Below are 21,030 nucleotides of genomic sequence, written 5' to 3'. Positions count from 1 at the left end.
CTGGTCCATGCTCTAGGTCTACTCCCCCTTTAGGCTTTCTCTTTCTATGTGAGGTGAAGGCACAACCTTCATTTTCTCTGTTGTCTTCAGTCTTTATTTACAGTCTCCCAAGATAATATTTAGACAGCACACAAACACAAACCCACACTCATGTACACATTGTAAGGCTACACAATAATTTTCAGAGTAAGTACAGTGTAATTAAAATTAATTGGGAGTGGGAAAAGAAACTTTTTCCTAAAGGCATAATTATTGTTATTACCCAAATGAAGGTAGCTTTTTATTAATATATTATTATGCAGAATTGTTTTAGTTGTACTTTTTTCTTTTTAAGCTTTTGTTTCCCAATTCCTCACAGAGCCTTAGCTACATTTAAAAAGGAAGCAATTATCACACTCCCTCTGTTGCATTGCAGCATTTCTACTTTGACTTTATTGGCATGTCCTGGCAGGAAACAGGTGGCCCACTCAAGTGGGGAAACTGAGGAAAATTTAATGAAGAGACTATTTACAAGGGAGTGAGCAGCGTAAAGGTAAACTAACAGGGATGATGGTTCAGTACCTGGGATACAGACAGGAGTCTTGGAGTTGGTTAATGAAACCCAAGGAAAGTAGCTGTAGCCAAGTTCCACTCCATGGGAACTGTGGCTTTTGTTAGAGGTAGGGAGACAACTAGAGGTGATCCAGGGAATCTAATCTGGTGGAATAAATACTCTGATCTCTTATTCTCTCCTCTTGTGCTTTTTCCTTGCATTGTGTGCCCCTTTCCCCCACTGGCCAAACCCAAACAGAAGCCAATGGACAAGGGGCCACCAGGGCAGTCCTTCTATGGGTAGTTTACTGGGTACAAAGCAGTTGAAGGAAGGGCAAAGAAGGGATCTGGGGAGCAAATAGATTAGACCCTGTATATCTGCCCAACTTCTAGTTCAAGGCCTTGAGATATGCAAAAGTGTTGGCCCCTCCTTCTCAAGATCTCATAAAAAATCTTAGAAAAGGAACTTTAAAAGCCCTAATTTCTTCTCAAAAACAAAAAGAGAGGACCATCAGTGCATGAGAGATCTTTATGGAAGACAGAGCATTAACGGATAAGACTGAAGAGTAGAGAAACTTCTGACATGGCATGGGGAGCTGTCACCTAACTTAGCAGGAAGCTGGGTGGCTATCGAAGAGAAATTCCGTCCACCCAGGAGGTACTGAAATAAGCACATTATTTATAGATTTGGAGGTATCACAGAAGAACTAAATACAGAAACAGTTAAAAGTGTTTCCTCTGAAAGGAGGAAAGGGAGTAAAGGAACTTGGGTGGTAGATTAGTTGCTTCTCACTGTAAGTCTTCTAGTAGTAATGATTTTTCAAAAACCATGTGCAAATAAAAATTTAATAAATCTTCCTTTTTTTCCTGTTGTTTTGCTTCATTTAATTGACTGACTTTTTCTATAATTTAACTTCTTTATGTGATCAGGGCCACTACTTATCCCAAACCTACCAATTAATTCCATTTTCTCCTGCACTTTTCCTTCTTTCCATTCTTTATAACCTTCACATTGCTCTCTCCTTCTCCCTCACCTCTCGATGTTCACACACCCAGAGCCGTACTCACATAACTGTCCTTCTGAGTATAGCTACATGTTTTTCTCTGTAAATTCCTCACACTCTAATGTCTCAGTGCCTTTTCTCAAACTATTTCCCTGACCTGCAATGGCTTCATCCTATATGTATGTATTTCTATCTTTAAGAGCTGTCTTTGGTTTACAAAGTCAAAAATGATTACTCTTTTTTCTATACTCCCCCAACACTGTGTCACTGACACTGCTTACACTCTGTAATGTATTATAACTAGTTGTGCATATATCTGCCTTTTCTGCCTGCTTAATTTTAAATTCTGTTGGTAAGCGATTTGTATCTGCACATCTAGTACAATAGTATATCTTGCACATAGTAATTGAGATAGTAATTGATTTGTGGTGGTGGTGTTGTTGATTCAGAAGGCATCTAAAGATTGTGAAATGAGTGCCCCAACACATTAAAGAGAACATCACTTTTTGTTAATTGAAGTTTCTGTTAATACATCTTCTCAGCAAAATCATGAAGTAAAGAATATTTTGTTCTTTCCCAATTTCAGTGCCTCTTCCCTTATTCTAATTATGTATATATTGGTTATTAAGCTATGAGGAATAAGATATCTAACAAACTAATATCCATAGTTAATTTATATAGGTTAATGTATTAATTTTTATAGGTGTGCTTCCTTTATAAAAAGTAGACTAGAGAGGTGATGCCTTACTTAAAGGAGCAAAAGAATGAATTGCTAATAATAACACTCTAGGGCTTTCAGCTGTTGTTTTGAGATCATATTGGGCTTCTGGGGTCCCTCAGATCATGCCATAAAACTTTCATGCCATTGGTAATGTAGATTCTATTTAGGTGATTAAGAGTGGAATGTCAGATTTCCTTAAGTATATTAATAAATTTGACAATTGATATCTCTGACATTTCACTTTGACACTTCTTGGATTTTATTATTATTATTTTATTGTGAATCTACATCCTCATTCTTTCGAACGCACATTTTGGCTTGTGATTATCTTTCAAAATTTTCTGAGAGAAATTTTTGTGAAACCATGGAAAACTCGAAAATTCATGTTATTTTGAATATGAGTTCCATCATGAAACCAATGCGGCACAGACAGCTAAAATTATCAACGAAGTGTTTGGGAAGGATTTGGCTAATGAATGCACAATATGTAGATGGTTTGAAAAGTTCTGTTCTGGTGATTTTAATCTTGAAAGTGAGCCATGTGTGTGACCTGAGACCAGGGTGGATAATGGTGAACTAAAAGCTGTCATGGAAGCAAATCCATCTCAACCTCTGTGTGAATTAGCAGCAAAGTTTGACATTACTATTTCAACAATATTAGACCATTTGAAACAAATTGGCAAAGTAAAGAAGCTGGATAGATTGATACTGCATGAATTAAATGAGCATCAGAAGAGAAATTGTCTCGATGCTTGACTTTCTTTACTGTCAGGACATAAAGTCAAACCATTTCTACACCATATTGTGATGTGTGATGAAAAATGGATTATTTTTGATAATCACAAGAGTTCAGCACAATAGTTGGATAAAGGCTAAGTGCTGAAACACAGTCCAAAACCTGATATTCATCAAGAAAAGCTAATGGTGTCTGTTGGGTGGTCCAGGGGTGGTATCACCCGCTACAGCTCTGTGAGACCTGGTCAACTGATTACAGTGGATGTCTACTGCAACCTGTTGGACAAAATGATGAGGATGCTTGCAATTAAGCCACTGAGACTTGGGAATAAAGACAGACCAATCTTCTTGGAAGACCGCGTGTCACACACAAAAAACAATGCTGCTCCAACTAGAGAAGCTGGACTTGGAAACTCTCTGTCATCCTCCATATTCACCAGACCTTGCACCAACTGACTACCACTTCTTTCAGGCTTTGAACAACTTCTTGCAAGCAAAAACATTCAATTCTCAGCAAGCTATGGAAAATGCCTTTAGCGATGATGATTTCATTGCCATTTACTCTCCAGGTTTCTTCACTGCTGGCATAAACAAGCTACCATTAAGATGGCAAAACTGTGTAATAGTTTAGGCACCTACTTTGATTAATTGTGCTGCTTCTTGTTTGAGATATAATAAAGTTTTGATTCAAAATTTGATGTTTCATATTTAATGACATAATGATTAACATTTTTGCAGGTTGGCTTTCCATATGTGCTTCTTTACTTTACCTCTCTTTTTTTCTCCATTTTCTACCATTTGTGGATTTTGCTCTGCATCAATGTAAAGGGTCACTATAACTTTCTTTTTTCTTTACTTCAGGAAATACCACAATAAAACAGTCTCGATACAGAATTATCATCCAAGAAGCAGCCAATGGAGGCCAAGAATGCCCAGATACCTTATTTGAAGAGAGAGAGTGTGAAGATGTCTCATTTTGCCCTATATATCGGTAATTAGTTATCTTTTAAAATTATCATTAGATTTTACTATAAATCATATCCTATTTTCTTTCATATAATATATGGTTATTTAGTGAAAAATCAGAAGAAGTAATGTTGTATATCTTCCAATACTTCAATGTTTTCCCTTCTTAACTAGATTATATCTGGAAGGAGTAAAGAATATAGCAGTCTAATTAACAGGGGGAAACAAACAAACAAACATTTGACTGTAACAGAGCTGCTGGACTTATGTCACTTAGTCAATCAGAATGAGATCTTTACCCAGGGGAAGGATCGCACGCGCGCGCACACACATACACACACACACACACACACACACACTCATAGGAGGTAACTTAGCCTCATTCTATTGTTCTCATTTTAAAACCTTTAATAAAGAATTAAGAACACAAATTTACTTCCTTAATAATTGTTTATTTTAATTAAAATGCCTTTGGTTTTCAATTTTATCTTATACACATTTTCAGGAACTTTCTAATTAAGCAAAAGTTTAATCTATGGATAAAATATTTTTTTTTAAAAAAAAGAAAATGAATAACTTTTAAACTATATATGTGCCTACATATTCTCTCTTGGCAAATTAGCAACTGTTATTTATAAAAACAATACCTGAGGTTTCTGTGATTAGTCATAAACTTCCACTTGTTTAACATTTGGCAGTTTTAAATTGGACTGAAATATTGCTTAAAAGTATATTTGGATCACTCTTTGGTTTTACTGACTTGTGAAAATAACTCATGGTCTTAAAATCATATAGTTTTATCAGCACAGTTAAAAATGTCTTTAGTAAAAAAGCCCAGATTTTTTCCTGATTATAATATTTGAGACACTTTATCTTAAAACTCTGAAATTCAAGTGTTAATTTATTCAGTATAATACAAGTTATTTTCTTTTATAAACTTTGAAGGTGTCATTGAAGAAGTCTAAATTGATATCAATTTTATCATCATTTATTCCCATTGTTTCTATCCAATGACCAATTTTGGGAGGATGTAACTAAATACTGGGACCATGCCCAGACTACCAGTTTTTCTCACTAACCACAGGGCCACTGTGCAAACACTGTCTGTATTCATCCCTTTGTGCCATGTTTAAATATTGAAACTTCTGAGCCCAGCAAAAGAGCCCTCAAGGAAAATATCCAAGTGAAAAAAAATTGGCCAAATCAAATGTTATTAGATGTCAAATATTTTTATGAACCCAGGGCTATTATCATCAGATAAAATCCTAGAAATGATTAGTAGGACCTTCCATTCTATCGTCCACTCTCTTCACTCTCCTGTTGCACTTCAATTTAGCCACTCATGTTTGAACTAGTTCCCATCATGACCTCCTACCACTTTCCCCAGGAATCCCTTCCTCTGTGTATGAATTGGATCACTGTATCTTCTCTCCTCATGTGTGGTTCAGAACGTACCCAAGTTATCAGCATGATTCTCTGCTTCTTATAAAACAGCCTTGAATTTTGAGCAACATGGTTCCAATTTAGATTTTGCTTTCCCCTTCATTGATATGTCAGGGAGGAAGTTTCTCTAAGAAGTAAGTTAACATAGGCTTTTATCATCTTCTGATTCTTCTTTCTGACTCCATTAAGATGATACCTTCATATGTTTACCAAATTAAAGCAGAAGGAAAATGTCTATTTAATTTGTCCTGTGAACTCAAGCTTCTCCTAATACATTAAGTAAGTAAGACAGCCTGGGAGACTTTATCCCTATGCAGAATTGGCAATGAGGTGTAGCCAAGAGTCCAGAGACCTAGGACTGATGATCAGCCTGTTCTGACTTGTACAATCTGGGACATATCATTTAACCTCTCTGAGCCCAGGTTTATCATCCTAAAATTCAAAGTTTCACAAGGAACTTCTGAAAATTCATTCCTTCCCTTTCAGTCTATGCAACAATCAAAAGGAGATTGAATTACTTGATATCATTTTGGTCAAGAAAGCCTATGTAAATTCAATGTAAGGAATCTGAATGATCTATCCTAGTTGAAAAGTTGGGCTAAAACCCCTTACCGTTTTTTGCTTCTGTGTTTTGGAATTATGCAGAATGAGTCTATGCATGTGCAAAGTAAATTTACAACTATTTAAAATTATTAGGTGATTTCTTTAAACATGACAGATTTTCTGTTTAGCTGTTTCCTGACCTTTTCCCCGATTCTTTAGTTATTCCCTTTTGAAGGCCCCTTGAAGGAGGTCGATGATGTTTTTACTTTATGTTTCTGTTTTATTTTTTGAAATAATTATCTTATCAGAAGTATTGGCTCATATGAAATGGTATAAAAATATACTAATTGAAAGGGTAGAATCTGTGGTTGCACTTAGGTCTTGGGTTTTCCAGAACATTTTGAAGAGACAAGTTTAAGGACACAAGTCATAGGCTGTCCTGTGAGTTATAACAATAAGGCATTTTGTTGACCCCAGAAAGGAAAAATAGTGGAAATCCAGAAGACTTTCTCAAAGACTGTTTCCTCTGAGGAAGAGAAATCGTGGTATTTTATCAGAGGACAGATGGTCCATCCCCTTCCCTAAGATGAACTATCAGATAAGATAGATCCCATATTCTCTTTTCTCCTTTTACTCAATAACCTAGTGAGATCTTTGAGTTACTTCAAAGTCCTAGGAGGCAATTTATAAAAATTAGGAGCAGAATATCAAGTGTAAAAGGTTTGCACCTGAAACTTTTGAATGTTCAAACCTTGATTCTCTAATGCTCCAGTGAGATATAGAGATTTTCTCACTCTTTTTAATTGTGTTTTTTAAACAACTTTAAATTCATAAATAGCTACACCTCCCAGATTGACCTGTGATTCCAATAGTTTTTTATTGCTACTGTTCTATATGAACTAAGGTTTATGTACAAAAGGTCCAAATTCTAAAAAATGGAATTGCTGCCTTAGCCATGAATCTGGGACAGAGTAGACTATTGTCACCCTAGTGCTTGCAGGGCTTGATTTTATGGCATTGGTTCCACATCTATTTTTATGGAATTATTGTATTTATGGGTATTTTTTTCATTTTAAATTTACCTATTTTGAGTATTTTTTTTTTTTTTGCATGTTTACGGTAGTGAGATTGCTAGCCCACTGTTCTTTGTAATCACAGGTGGAAGCCACAGAAATGGAGCCCTTGTATCTTAGTGCCAGAGTCTGTCAGGCAGGGAATAACGGGCACCAGGGAAGCCTGTGGAAAGGGGTTGCAAATGAGAGGTAAGGGGATTTTTAGTTTTTCTATTAATATGTAATTTAAAGTCATATTATCCTTATGTGTTGCTTATTTTTATATTTGAGTAATTTGTGGAATTATTGTATTGGATTGTTTATATTTATTAGCCTTTGTGTTTAATTAGACCATCTTTTAACTATAACCAATTAGTGCACCTAAGGACTAAAGCAATATAAGCAAATATCTGTTCTCAGTTGTACCTTACCTCACTGCTGATGATTCAGATGCATGCTGGATATTAATTACCAAGAAATGAAGGATATGTCCAGATTAAACACAACAATATACATTGCAATTTTAGGTGCTAATTTAATATTTGTTGATGAATGAAAGGATAACTGAATGGATTAACTAATCTTAATGATCATGGCTTACATACAATTGTAATATACAAACTATATATCCTATATATAAAACACATAGAAAGGAACTATTAAAATTTCTAGAAGACATGTGAATGAGGTTCTGGATCTGAGTAGACATTCCTTTTATCATCAATGTCTATACGGTGTGAGAAATTTCTGAAAAATTCCTTAGAGAATCATCAGATTGCTCATTTTTCTGTTTCACTCATAATCCAGGTGTCAATGATCTGAGGCTTCATAAGAAGTCCTTTATTCTCAAAATCTGACCTCTTTGTTGCTAAAGGGTTGTATGTATCAAAATTATATTTTGTGGGACCAAATCCATTATAATGATTTCACAATTATGTTCTTTTACAAGGCATATTTAAAATTAAGTTTCTCTTCCTGTTGTATAGGTTATAATTTGGAAGTCATGTCCTTATAAAAACATTTATAGATGAATGTGATTGGTCAGGTAGTTTGATTCAGGATTGCTATGAGGATCTACAGTGACTTTGTGTAAATTATAAGAATGGACCACTTCCTTATGACATTTTACCTCCATATGTCACAAAATTATAATAATATGATCTTGTTACTACAAGACTCTTGCCTACATTCTATTAGAAAATTTCTATAAAATATCTAGATCAGCAATATTTACTATATGAATGAAACTCTTTAAAAACGGCATCTTTGTGCAGTGAATAATTTAACTCCAAATGGGACCTGGACTTCGCTACTCTGATACTAGAGTATCATAATGGTTGGTTTTTTATTACAAAACCATTTAGTAAGTTCTGCAGAAAATTTTGCTCCTAAATGATGTAGGATCATCACATAAAAGGCAAGATAGTTCATCTGTCTTAGAAGACTTGTTCTTTGAGTTTCAATTTAAATAGATTTCTAGCTGAAAACCTGATAGTTCTTTAGACTAAGCAAGTGACCTACTTCAGTTTTTCCTAAATTAGATACCAACATTGGAAAATTTTTGGTGTTTGGCTGGTGGGAAATTTGCACTTTTAAAGTAAGGATGGGTCTCCAATTTTAAAATAATAAAGGAAAGACATTTCAACCCCATCTTCTCTCTATAATTCCTTAAAAACCATCAAATAAAATAATAAACAGTAACAATAAATTAATTTCCAATGAGATCAATCCCCTTTGTAAAATCACTCCAAAGAACAAAGAGCACCAGGTCTTAATAAAAGTATATGTTTTCAAGTGATGATTTATTTAATATTCCAGGTGATTATGTAAGTGAATGCATTGCAAAGGTCTGAAAAAACTAGGTCTAGGAAGGAAAGTTAGCCTGGGGGAGGAAGGAAGAGGAAAAGGAGGACTCTCCTGTCTTATACTATGTGGAGAAGTTTCTCCTGTCTGCATTTCTTGCTGGTTTTCACAGGCAGAATCTTCTTTCTCCATGCATTTTTGTGGCTTGAATTGTAGATCCCAAGAATATATGTCCATATCTTAATCCCCATAACCTGTACATGTGACTTTATTTGAAAAAAGGGCTTTTGTAGATATAATTAATTTAAGAATTTGAGGTAAAATCATCCTGGATTATCTCATTGGGCCCTAAAGCCAATGGCAAGTGTTTTGATAAGACAGAAGAAGACAGAGAACATTGAAGTGACGCAGCCAGAAGCCAAGGGACATCTGACTCCACCAGAAGCTCAAATATGCAAAGAAAGATTCTTCCCTTACAGCCTTTGGAGTGTGGCCCTGCTGACATCTTGATTTCAGACTTTCGGCCTCCAGACTGTAATAGAATAAATGTCTGTTGTTTCCAGCCACCAATGTATGGCAGTTTGTTATGGCAGCCCTAGGAAACTAATATACTATCATCATCATCATCATCATCATCATCATTGTTATTTCCAGAGACAAGGTCTTGCTCAGGCCTTGTCCAGGCTGGAGTGCAGTGGCTATTCACAGGTATAAGCATGGTGTACTAAGCCTGGAAATCCTGGGATCAAGTGATCCTCTTGCTTCAGCCTCCCAGTTAGCTAGGAATACAAGAATGTGTCACCATGCCAGCCTACATTTTTTGACTTTGAGGTTTTCATTCTACTCCTACAAGCAATTTCATCCATGGGAATTCTTTGAGGATTGTTTTGAGCTCCCTTAGAAAGGGTTTGTCTGTGTTTGTTTCATCCATTCCCATGGAAGCCTTATTAATTGGAAAAACTTTAAATTTAATTTTCTCTTTGGAGATTATTGCATCACAAATGGATCATGAACTCAGATCATAAAATCATGGGAAGGCCAGCTCGAGGTTATAAATTCTCATGAGAGATTCTTTCCTCTTGCCATCCAATGTTGTTTTAGAATTACCAGTGGCCTTCCTGAGACTTCTTGCTTGGCAAGTTTATTTCTGGCTAGTCCATCCCTAAACACTGAGGGTTAGCTTTTGTTGTCATTGCTTTTAGTGTGGGACTTTTAAAAGATTCTCCACAACAGGCCTTAGATTTTTTTCCTCCTGTGCATTATGAAGCCAATGAAGTGGAAACTGAGGTTTCCAATATTTGATAGAAACTTTCAGGATAAAAGTTGTCTTTCTTGCTTACCTTGCAAGGTCTCATGCTTTCACTTTGTTTTGGGCTTTATGGATTCCCTTCTTTTGGACCAGCCCAGCAATACATTTAGAAGATACATATTTTATCTAATGTGTTTGTCTTTTTCATTGAAAGGCTCCTTTAGAATTTCTAAGCCAGAAACAGAAGTAACATTTGTTTTATTTCATTGTGTTTGTGTTGCTGACCTGATTAATTGGTTCACAGTTAAGAGTTCATTTAAGTAACACTCTTTTAATCATAAAAGAAGAACAAGAAGAGAGTGGATGAGCATATAGAATTATAGCTGTAGCTAAACATCTATCCCATCTCCAAGGAGACAGGAATTTTGGGTTCCATCATCCTAGCTGTCTTATACTTCAGGGAGACCCAGGTGTTATTTCTGCCCAGCCTCTTGTGCTTAATTTGATTTAGATTTTATGGCAAAGTAAGAAAAAAAACCTTAAATATTCTAATACACTTTGAAGAAACTGCCCTTAAGAGGGTAAAACTTTAGTAGTTAAAAAAAGAGAAAAAGTGAAGATGTTAGTATTCCTAGAGGGGAAGTGAATTTGTCTATGGACTGAATTCTATTTTACTATCTACAGTGACTACTTTAAAATTGACTTAATGAATTTTCCAGTATTTTTCTTTGGACAGTGCTGTCTTCCGATTCATCGGCTTGTGAGTATACTCTATCAGCAGTAAGATTTGACATCTATGGCACTGTAATGGATATAGAGTTTTTACTGGAGATCAAAATCGTCTTGTTTAAGATATCCTTGACTTCCTTGAAGTACCTGCATTCTTTTTTTAGTTTATTGTCACTGAACAGGTTTAGGTAGACCAAGTAGGCGGATCTCTAATCACCGTCAAATCTTTTGCTCTTCCGTAATTAGTTTTTGTCACAGTGAAGGCACAGTCTCCCACACAATAGTTTTGATGGAAGCTATGTGTTCTTTTTTTATTTTTTGCATTAAAGGAATATGCTTAAAATAATTGTATTTTCTGTAAAAACATAGTTAAAATAATCCACTTCAAAATAAATTCTGGGTTATCTTTTTTTGTTTGTTTGTTTTTTAAAGAGGATGGAGTTAGAAGTAGGTAGGAAGAAAACAAGGAAAATGGAGATCTGAACACTTAATAACATAGCAATAATACCTGGTCTTCAAAAACTAAAATTCATAAGAAATATATATTTGGCTGTGTTTGCCATGTTAGCAAGATATGTTTTATTTTACACTCTATTTTATAATCATTTTTTCCTCTAAAGCTTTTAATATGTGATTGAATCTTTAAAAATTAATTTAATTTCCAAGATTATATAAATTATATAAACTATACATCCACATACAATGAAGACAAGTAAATAAATTACATGAGATGAATTCAGAGGAAACTATTCATATTGTAGATCTGAATACTTTAATTTTATGAGCAAAAATTTTTCTTCTCCAGTTACATTGTCTTCATGAGGAGATAGTTAAAGATAAAGATGTTAGCTCACCATCAGCTCATCAGCCAACTTTTGTCTAGAAAACACAAAGAAATACAGCAGAAACGCACACTTTGAAATAAAGAAGTCATTATCACCTATGAAATGTCAAGACAGCCAATCAGCTAGTCATGCTCTTCTTTCTGCTGCCAAGCAGTCTTGCATTTTAGGAGACAAAGAGGTTACGTCTGAAACATTGTACTTCTATCCTCCAGATGGTGGAAGTTCACAGTCATTTAACCTTGTATCTGCACAGGTTTATTCTCTGTCATATTTATCTACATACATCACATACAAAGAGTCCTTTCAGTAGATTCAGAAAGGAAGACAAATATACAGGTTTGAACTATGACTGAGCAACAGCCCCAAACAGAGATAAATATAGTCTTTTTAATTTCTAAATAAAAATGTTTTTATTTTTGATGTGGAAGGAGGAGGGGAAAGGTTTTCTGGAAAGGAAAGTGGAGGAGATTCTTTTATTGACTTTAAGACTTGGACAAAAACGAGCTACATTATCCATGAGCTGTTGGCATTTCTAATAGAGAATGGGAAGCAACTGTAGCACACCTAGCTCAGGTACTCCTTCTGCAGGTGTAACTGTTTTATAAATGAGTAAAACTTTGACAATAACTTTCTTGTGGATTTGAATAAGGGAGGGCATGACTCCATTTCCCAAATCAATGTACTTGGGTTTCTGACGTAGGCAAGAAGCAATTGCATATCTAAACATACCATTTTCAGTAACTTTTATGGCATCATTTTTAATAACCATGTTCATCTCATAGGAAAAAGTGATCAGACCCCAATATTCTTTGCATTAAATATTACTCTTGGAAAGAATTCTAACTTCAATTCTGACATCAACACCAGAATAAACTACTGAAAGGCATAATATTCTTTATTAGCACCTGATACAAAATGATTGGTTATAAATATTTTAAGGAAATTTATAAACATCTCTCCTAAATATTATGATTTTTAAAGTGCATAAATAAAGATCAGATTAAAATGTAGAAATTAAATCCACAGTGTAGAGCACTCTCTAAATTAAAATATCCTCATATTATAACACAATAATGAGTTTTATAATACTGTGGGCACTGGTTTTGAGAGTTAAATGTTAAATTCAGAGCAAATATTGTGTTTTAATGTAAATGAATGATTCTGGGAGGTATTTTTCATTTTCATTGCATGTTTTAGGGTAGGATTATCTTTGTGGCTGTAGGTAAAATATGCACATTTTTTAAATTGGTAAAAAAATTAAAATAAATATTAAAGGAGATGAGCAACCTAAGGCATGATGCTTTAGGAATGCAATGTTAACTGACTACAGATTTAGACGTGTCTTGTGCCTGTTTCCCATTTTTAACATAATAAGCTATGATGCAAAGGACAGAGTAACCCATCCTTCCACCTCCACCCCACCCACATCCCAGCAGATATTTCACTGATGAAATGGATGTTGGGGGTGAGGATGGGTGGAGGGTTATGTTTTTTCAATTGATGAATGAAGTCATTTGCAAAACTCAGAGCAAGAAATTTCTCTTCCAGCTACATGGTTCTCAGTTACAGAACTATCTTCCCTTCAGAATGCAAATGAGAATTTCAAAGCTACTGCAAACTGTACATGTAATAGGATTATCTGTCCCTCGTCCATGACCAAAATTCCCTCTCTTCAAATAGATGTGAAGCCCCTGGCTTCCCTTAACAATTGGATTACTGAGGTCAAGGTTTCTGTTTATCCCAGGTGCCATCTTAGGATTGCATAAGAAGCATGCAATGTTTGTACATTTTTATTTGCATTTCTAAAGAGAACACAAACACCAACACTCCTTCCAGGTAGTACAAAAGGCAAGAGGAGGCTGCACTTGCTCTAGAGGCTCTAAAAACTAACAGAGGAGAGTCAAAATAGCTTCACCAGTACTCTGAATTCAACAGTGCCTTTTTAGGCCAACCATATTATGAAGGATTTACATTGTGGGAAAAGAAAAACAAAAACAAATTATTCTTTCAACTGCATTTGGGGAATGAGAATTTAAAATCTGCTATAGTCAATTAAACTTAACAAGTACATAAAAGTGTCTACCTCATAGAAGGATATGAAAAATAGGAACTGAAAGTGGAAAGGTTAGGGGTTTATGGGTTTATGAAGGCTTTGTAATTATGCCAGGAAGGATTTTGAAGGCCTACACTAGAAGAGTGACTTTGAGAATAGATTAGAAGGAATACACATAAAATGAATTTTAAGAAATAAAAGTCTTTAATAGCCAATTTTATATATGGGACAAAGGATTGTGGTGGATGGAAAGGACACAATGTGGTTTTAAGCCAATAAGAATGAGACAATATTGACATAAAAATTGACATAAAAATTTCCCATAAAAATGCACACACAGCACACACAGACACACACGTACAGAGAGGGAGACAGAGTACTTAAATATGCAAGAATAATCATTTCTAAAAACATTATATATATTTTGGACTCATCTGCTTAAAGATTGTAGGTGGTGCCAATTTTTACCTGGAGAAAGCTCAGAGAAAATGTGGAGGTCTAAAACCTAGAGACAATCAGGTGTATTGAAAAGAATGTTCTTTCACTTTGAAATGTAGGCACCTTGGCTCAAGTCATGGTTTTTTCACTCACTCCTTGTGTGAGGTTGGTTGTACTACTTAACCTCTCTGGGCCTCAGTTTTCCTGTCTAGAAAGGGGATAATAATTCCAATTTTTTGATGTGCTTTTATCAGTGCTTTATATTTGCTCAGAAATCCTCATTCTTTCAAGACTTGGAGGATAGCAATACTTAGAAGCCAGAAAGAATGCAAATATTACAAAACATGTTTCTTAAAGTAAATGAGTGCAAATTATTGGAGAGATTCATTGGTTACATGAAAAAGGGGTGGGGTTCTGTGACCAAATGATTTTTTGTTTAGAACTCAATATAGAATTGCCTTCAATATTGAAGGCTCTTAGAATTGCTGCAATGAAGAAATCTATTACTTTTTTTAAGTAACATAGTTTTCTCAAACTTCTTTGTCTATAACCTTTTTAGCACAAAATACCACCTAACATCTTAATGCTATTAAGAAATGTGGTTATCATGGTATCATGAAAATCACAGAGGAGGAATATTTAAAAATATATGCATGTGGTATTATCCAATGATTTCTTTTTAAATAATTGTGTAAATAAATCAGAAGGAAGGATTTGGCCATTGAGTAGACATAACTGAGTATCCAGAGTCTAGTATCAGCAAAGTAATTGTAGTTCTTTTTTAAAAATCATAATTTGGGGACCAAGGGCTAAGAGGAAACGAAATTGACTAGATGATCTTGTAGAACATTTTTCAAAGAAAATCAGGAAAGAAGTAGCATTATAGCTTTGGATTCAAATAGCAAAAATAAGACTACCCTGTACAAATATGAAGACAAAAGAGAAATAAATAGTAGTGAAAAAATATTGAGGCTATTAGAGAGGGAGGAAACACTTGAATGAGCATGATTCTGGAGACGGTGGGGGGGGGGGATGTCACTGAATATAGAGGTGAATTCAGGAGTTGGAAAGAAGAAAGATCTTTTTTCTTTCTTCTAACCTCCAAGGGGAAATACCATAACAAGGTTCAAGGGTAATGAGGAAGAAAGATAAAAGACCTTTTATAAAATGGTTTTATGTTCATAGAAACCTCTTTCCCAGTAATTTCTCATGATTATCTAATTTTAAATCCAATAGTCTCTTTTTAGCCTGCACAGGTTTCTTTTCTGAGACTCCTTACCTCTCCTCCTATTTTTTAGGTTTCTCTTGGTGCATACTGCACCTCCCTCATGCTCAGGTCCCAAATCTCTGAACCTGGCTTCTCTTCTTTCACTCAACCCTTACATGGGTATCGTTTTCAATGGTTCTCCTTTTTGCTTTTGTCTTTTTCATCTATAATGTCTCCCCAGATCCTCCCAACTCTTCCCAGGATTTAAACTCTTGAGATAATCCCCAAGGATTCAAGGGAAATATCTCTTTCAACTCCAGGCTCAGAATATTCACCTGCTGAAAATTCACTGTATAGGCCATATACAGAGAGTTCACATTCATTGTTTCTAAACATGAACTTATTTTCAGTCTCAAGGAGTGTGTCTTCACCTACGCATTAACAGGGAGAATCAGCCTAGGAATCCTGTCCGTTTTGTCTTCGTAAGGCTCCACAGTCTCTTCCCTCTTTTCTAGATCACTGTTGACATCTATCTGGGAATTGTAGCAACCCCCGCACTGCTGTCCCTGTCTCCAGGTACATTTCCTACAAATCTGTAGCAAGTTCTGAAGCCAGGGTCATCTGTGTAGAGTAAACCATCTGATTGTCTTGCACACTTGCTCAAGAATTTTCAGTGGCTGTCCTTTTCCATTCACAGCCATCCCATGTGCCCTGGATGACTTCCTGAGGTCATACGCCATTTCACTTTTCTCACTACTGTGTCCCAGATCCCTCGTCCATTGGCCATTGTCCAGGCATTACGCATAATCTGCAAAACACACATCAACTCTTGGTTTCTCTTCACCTAGAAATCTTATTGCAGTTGTTAAGATCCTATGCCCTATTCTGGTCCCATCTCAGATATAACCTTTTTCTCCAAATAATTCCATTTTCCCAGTTGCAATAAGTTCTCAGTGTACACTTCCAACTTCTTTACACTTGATGTTTTGCAATTACATTATACATTTGTTTTATATTTGAATGTTCCCTTATTAGATTTTTTAGCTCCCAAAATGCAGAGAATACACCTTATTCATCTTTATTTCCCCAATGCCCCAATTATTTCTACATTACATACATAACAGTTACTCAATAAATGTTTACTGAGTAAATATTAATCTGTGTGCCAGTATGGGAAGTCCAGAACTTTGGCAAAAATGTGATGAACAAAAATAACGCAAAATGAATGTATGACTTCATTTTGGAAAGTCTAATACAGAAATTATAACACAGCAGAATTACTATGATAAAACACTTTTTCTATGTTTAAATCAAGTAATGGAAAAAAGAACTGTGCTTATGAGAGTTTAATCTCCTAGAGAGTAGAGGCTGTATCAATTTTACTCACTTGTGTATGTATTTTACAAATTGCTTCAATAGTGTATTTCTAGTGAAAGAAAAATGAGATGATAAAATACTATGCAACCTGATTCTATAATGCTGAGATCATGAATTGAATTTATATAATTTATCAGTCACCACTTTATGAATTTACATGAGAGTGCCAGTATTTTGTCCCTTGCTATAACAGAGTGGGCCAAAGGTGTTGCTTCCCTTTCTCTAAAGCAGTATTTTTTCAAACAGGGGTTAATGTCCCTCAAAGGGACATTTGGCAACATCTGGAGACATTTTTGCTGGTCACTACTCAGCATTACTGGGATAGCTCTGGCATATCAATAGTGCTGAGATTGAGAATCTCTGCTTCTAGAACCAGAAATGGAGTGTTAGCTTCACTTTCTTATGATTAAAAAATCCAACTCGAAAATATCTTTTAATTTTCAGGACTACTCAAAATGCTTCCTATACCAATATTATTTCTTACAACTTAGACCCATTATTAATAGCATAACTAATTGGTTAACTGTGTGTATAGCTATAAATTAATTACAAATGCATTTTAATCTGGAATAGTGCTGAACACTTTCCTACAGAATCATTTTTTTCAACATGTGGATCCAAGGCACTTCGGAATGTACAATTAGATGGTGGATGGTGATGTGACAGTTGCAAAACTGCAAACTCATAATTAAATTCTGAACCTCTTGTGTAGACCGAGCATTTGAGTACTGTGCCATCTTATTAGCAACTTCCCTTGGAAGTCTAGGCTTTGGAGTGACATGTGTGGTATAATTATACTCCACATAAAGAGCTGCTTATTTTGTGTTTATATTTTAGAACGTACTAAGTTTAATTTGTATTGGTATTATTATAACAATCCAATCTACTGTTAACATAGCAGTATTTAATAAGTTCTTTTTCTTCCTTATATTATCAGAAAAATAATTTTGTCTCCATGGCGGTTGTTATGTACTAATATTTTTTCCAAGTTAGGCTATTTATTTCCTAATACTAACTTAAAGACCCTCGCCCTTTCATTAACTCCCAATAGCAATATTATCTTCTCAGTTATCTGTAATTACTCTAGGCCACTTTTTCCTCATGACCTTGCTCTGCCTTGACCTTTCTATGTCTAGCATGACTTGCTCTTTAGTTATTTCATCTTGTGGGTTATGTTTGTACATTAATACTCCCTACCTCCCCCAGTAATCCAATCGTAGCAGTGTGTTTTCTTCATTCTTGGTGGAACTGTGAATCAAATTGCATGCTCCGTCCTTGCCAAGGAATAGGCAGCATCCTTTCCCAGCCAGTACTTAAGGCTCTAGTTTCCTGGATTTGAATATTACGCTGAATGAGTCAAGGTGGTGCTTTTAATCAAATTTACTTGTTATTCAGACTCAGGAACTGCCTCGGTTTTTGTTTTTGACGTGTAGTCATTTATTCTCCTGTGAAATGCCTTATATCCTTCTTTTTCTCTTATTTCTCTATCTTTTTTGCTGAGTAAACCAAAATTAATTGTAATTTTAAGCCCTTAACTGATATACATCAATATTCCCAACTTATTTCTATATTCCATATTCAAAAGAATGGCATCACTGTAGAACTATTCTGGAATCTTCCCAGTTCTTACCCAATTAAGCACAAGATCTTACAGATTCTATCCCAAATCTATTCTCTTGTTTCTCTTTTTACTATTGCCAATTAGTTCAATATTTCTTCATCTCACCTGGACTGTTTTATTAATCTCCAAATCCATGCCTGATATTTCTAAATAATTATTCTAAAATTAATATCTCCTTATGTCACTACATTTTTAAATATTTTTAATACACCCCTATGTACTTCTAAACCATGAAATAGAGGGCTGTTCATGATCTGGCCCCTGTATGTCATTTCTTACCTCACCTGGCCCTACCCCTCCAATACCTAATTCACCTTTATACTTAATTTATCCAATGGTCTGTCCTCTCTCTGCTTTACCTAAAGTTGTCATGTTGCTTTCAGGATAGGAGTTTCTCTGTTCTCTCATTGTATACTTCTCTCATCCATTTTTAGTGCTGAGTCGTACTTGTTGGTTAACTTATCTATTTATCCTATTGGTTTTTAAAATACCTGTGGGGAGTTGAACATCTCTAATCATCAGGGAAATGCAAATCAAAACCACAATGAGATATCACTTAACTCCAGTGAGAATGGCCTTTATCAAAAAGTCCCAAAACAATACATGTTGGCATGAATGCTGAGAGACAGGAATACTCATACACTGCTGGTGGGACTGTAAACTAGTGCAACCCCTGTGGAAAACAATGTGGAGATACCTTAAACAGATTCAAGTAGACCTACCATTCGATCCAGCAATCCCATTATTGGGCATCTTCCCAAAAGAACAAAAGTCATTCTATAAAAAAGACAATTGCACAGATGTGGAAACACACAATTGCAAAGATGTGGAAACAACCCAAATGCCCATCAATTCATGAATGGATTAGCAAAATGTGGCATATGTATACCATGGAATATTACTCAGCTATTAGAAATAATGGGGATATGGCATCTCTTTGGTTTTCCTGGAGAGAGTTGGAACCCATTCTATTAAGTGAAGTATCCCAAGAATGGAAAAATAAGCACCACATGTACTCACCAGCAAACTGGTTTCCCTGATCATCACCTAAGTGCACATTTGGGAATAACACCAATTGGGTATCGGACAGAGGTGGGGGCTGGGGGGAAGGGATGGGTGTATACCTACTTGATGAGTGTGATGCGCACTGTCTGGGGAATGGACGTGCTTGAAGCTCAGACTCGGGGGGATGGGGGGCATGGGCAATATATATAACCTGAACTTTTGTACCCCCATAATGAGCTGAAATAAAACAAATAAATAAATAAAAAAATAAAATGTACATGTAATGTATATGCATAAAAGAAAAAAAGAGAAATTGTGTTTCATTAGTTTTTGTACACCCTGCACAGCAGTCCCACCTTAACCGTAGTTTTGTTTGTTACTGTTTCGGTTTCCCGTGGTGTGGTACAATAGGATATTTTAAGACAGAGAGAGAGAGACCACATTAACAACTTTTATTACAATAAATTGTTATAATTGCTCTATTTAATTGTTATTATTGTTAATCTCTTACTGAGTCTAATTTATAAATTAAGGTTTACCATAGGTATGTACGTACAGGAAAAAACATAGCATATATAGCACATGGTACTATCTGCAGTTTCAGGCATTTACTGTGGGTGTTGGAATATATCCCCCATGGATAAGGAACATACTGTACAGAGTGTCTGGCGCACTCTAGGCATTCAGTAAATATCAGGAAAATCAATGCCTTGGTGCTTATCTTTTCTTATGGTCACAGAATTTTTGCTAATGTTGACTTTTAAAAAACTTTTCATTGTGAGCATTTTTTCGTATGTTTCTTGGCCATTAGTCTATATCTTCTTTTGAAAAGTTTCTGTTCATGTCCTTTGTCCACTTTTTTTTCCAACTATTTAAATCACAATTTATTGAAAAGTATTTAACCAGATTAAGTTGTGTCCCTTTCAGGAAATATTGTGGTTACCTTCCTGCATGTTCTTGCAATCATGCATTGCCTGATTTTTATCTTTCCACATTTTTATATTCTATTCTACAACCTGGATCAGTCTCCTATATGATTAGGAAAGGAATCTGCCTGTGTAATGTTGCCTGATGCATACAAAACAAATCCTCTAATTCTGAAACCTCCTCTTTATAATGGTCATGAAAAATTAAAATACCAGTATACACATCTTAGGTTAAGAGAGCATCACAATATATAAAGTATGTGCTACTTATTATCTTATTTGGTCCCTTCAACCATTGCTAAACAGGCCAAGTCTTTTTGTACTCATTACAAAATGGGCATTACTTATCTTCGTACCCATTACTTATCTCAGATGAGTGAGATAAGACTTAAAGAGGTTGTATCCACCCTAAATGGCTCCTTTAACCACCAAATGGACGTCTAGAATGTCAGTGTGGCAGCGTGAAGACGGTTGATCCACTGCACACTCGACAGTCTTTAGTTCTGAACTGTTCTCCCCAACCTGTTTCTCTCACCCGATTCCATCCTATTCCTGACACTTGTGCTGTTGACTGGTTCCTCATTTCTTCATTTTTATCCCAGTTTCATGCTCAGGACTATTTCTGGATCTCCACTCAAGTGATGGGCCTCATTTCTCTTCTCATTTCCTCTGGGTCCGAGAATGCTCTGTATTTGGCCTCCCTGCCCTAAATCTCCATATCCCTCCCAACACAAAGCTTCCACTGGGCTTTGCAGGCATTAAGCAGGAAGAAAGCATGTGGC

The 21,030-nt window shown here is 35.5% G+C and overlaps 1 protein-coding gene across 1 annotated transcript in view; it reads left to right on the top strand.

Annotated features, from left to right (window-relative positions):
* The window catches only part of THSD7B (thrombospondin type 1 domain containing 7B), an 841,191-nt gene that overhangs the window by 476,385 nt on the left and 343,776 nt on the right, over positions 1-21,030 (top strand). Inside the window, exons 11-12 of the mRNA XM_069473127.1 lie at positions 3,853-3,982; positions 7,102-7,205. Of these exons, the coding sequence (XP_069329228.1) occupies positions 3,853-3,982; positions 7,102-7,205 (234 nt within the window). The remainder of the gene's footprint in view (positions 1-3,852; positions 3,983-7,101; positions 7,206-21,030) is intronic.

Source organism: Eulemur rufifrons, chromosome 1, assembly GCF_041146395.1.
Source record: "Eulemur rufifrons isolate Redbay chromosome 1, OSU_ERuf_1, whole genome shotgun sequence".
Lineage (NCBI taxonomy): Eukaryota > Metazoa > Chordata > Mammalia > Primates > Lemuridae > Eulemur > Eulemur rufifrons.
Note: the sequence above shows the minus strand (reverse complement) of the source record. Positions and strands in the feature narration are given on the sequence as shown.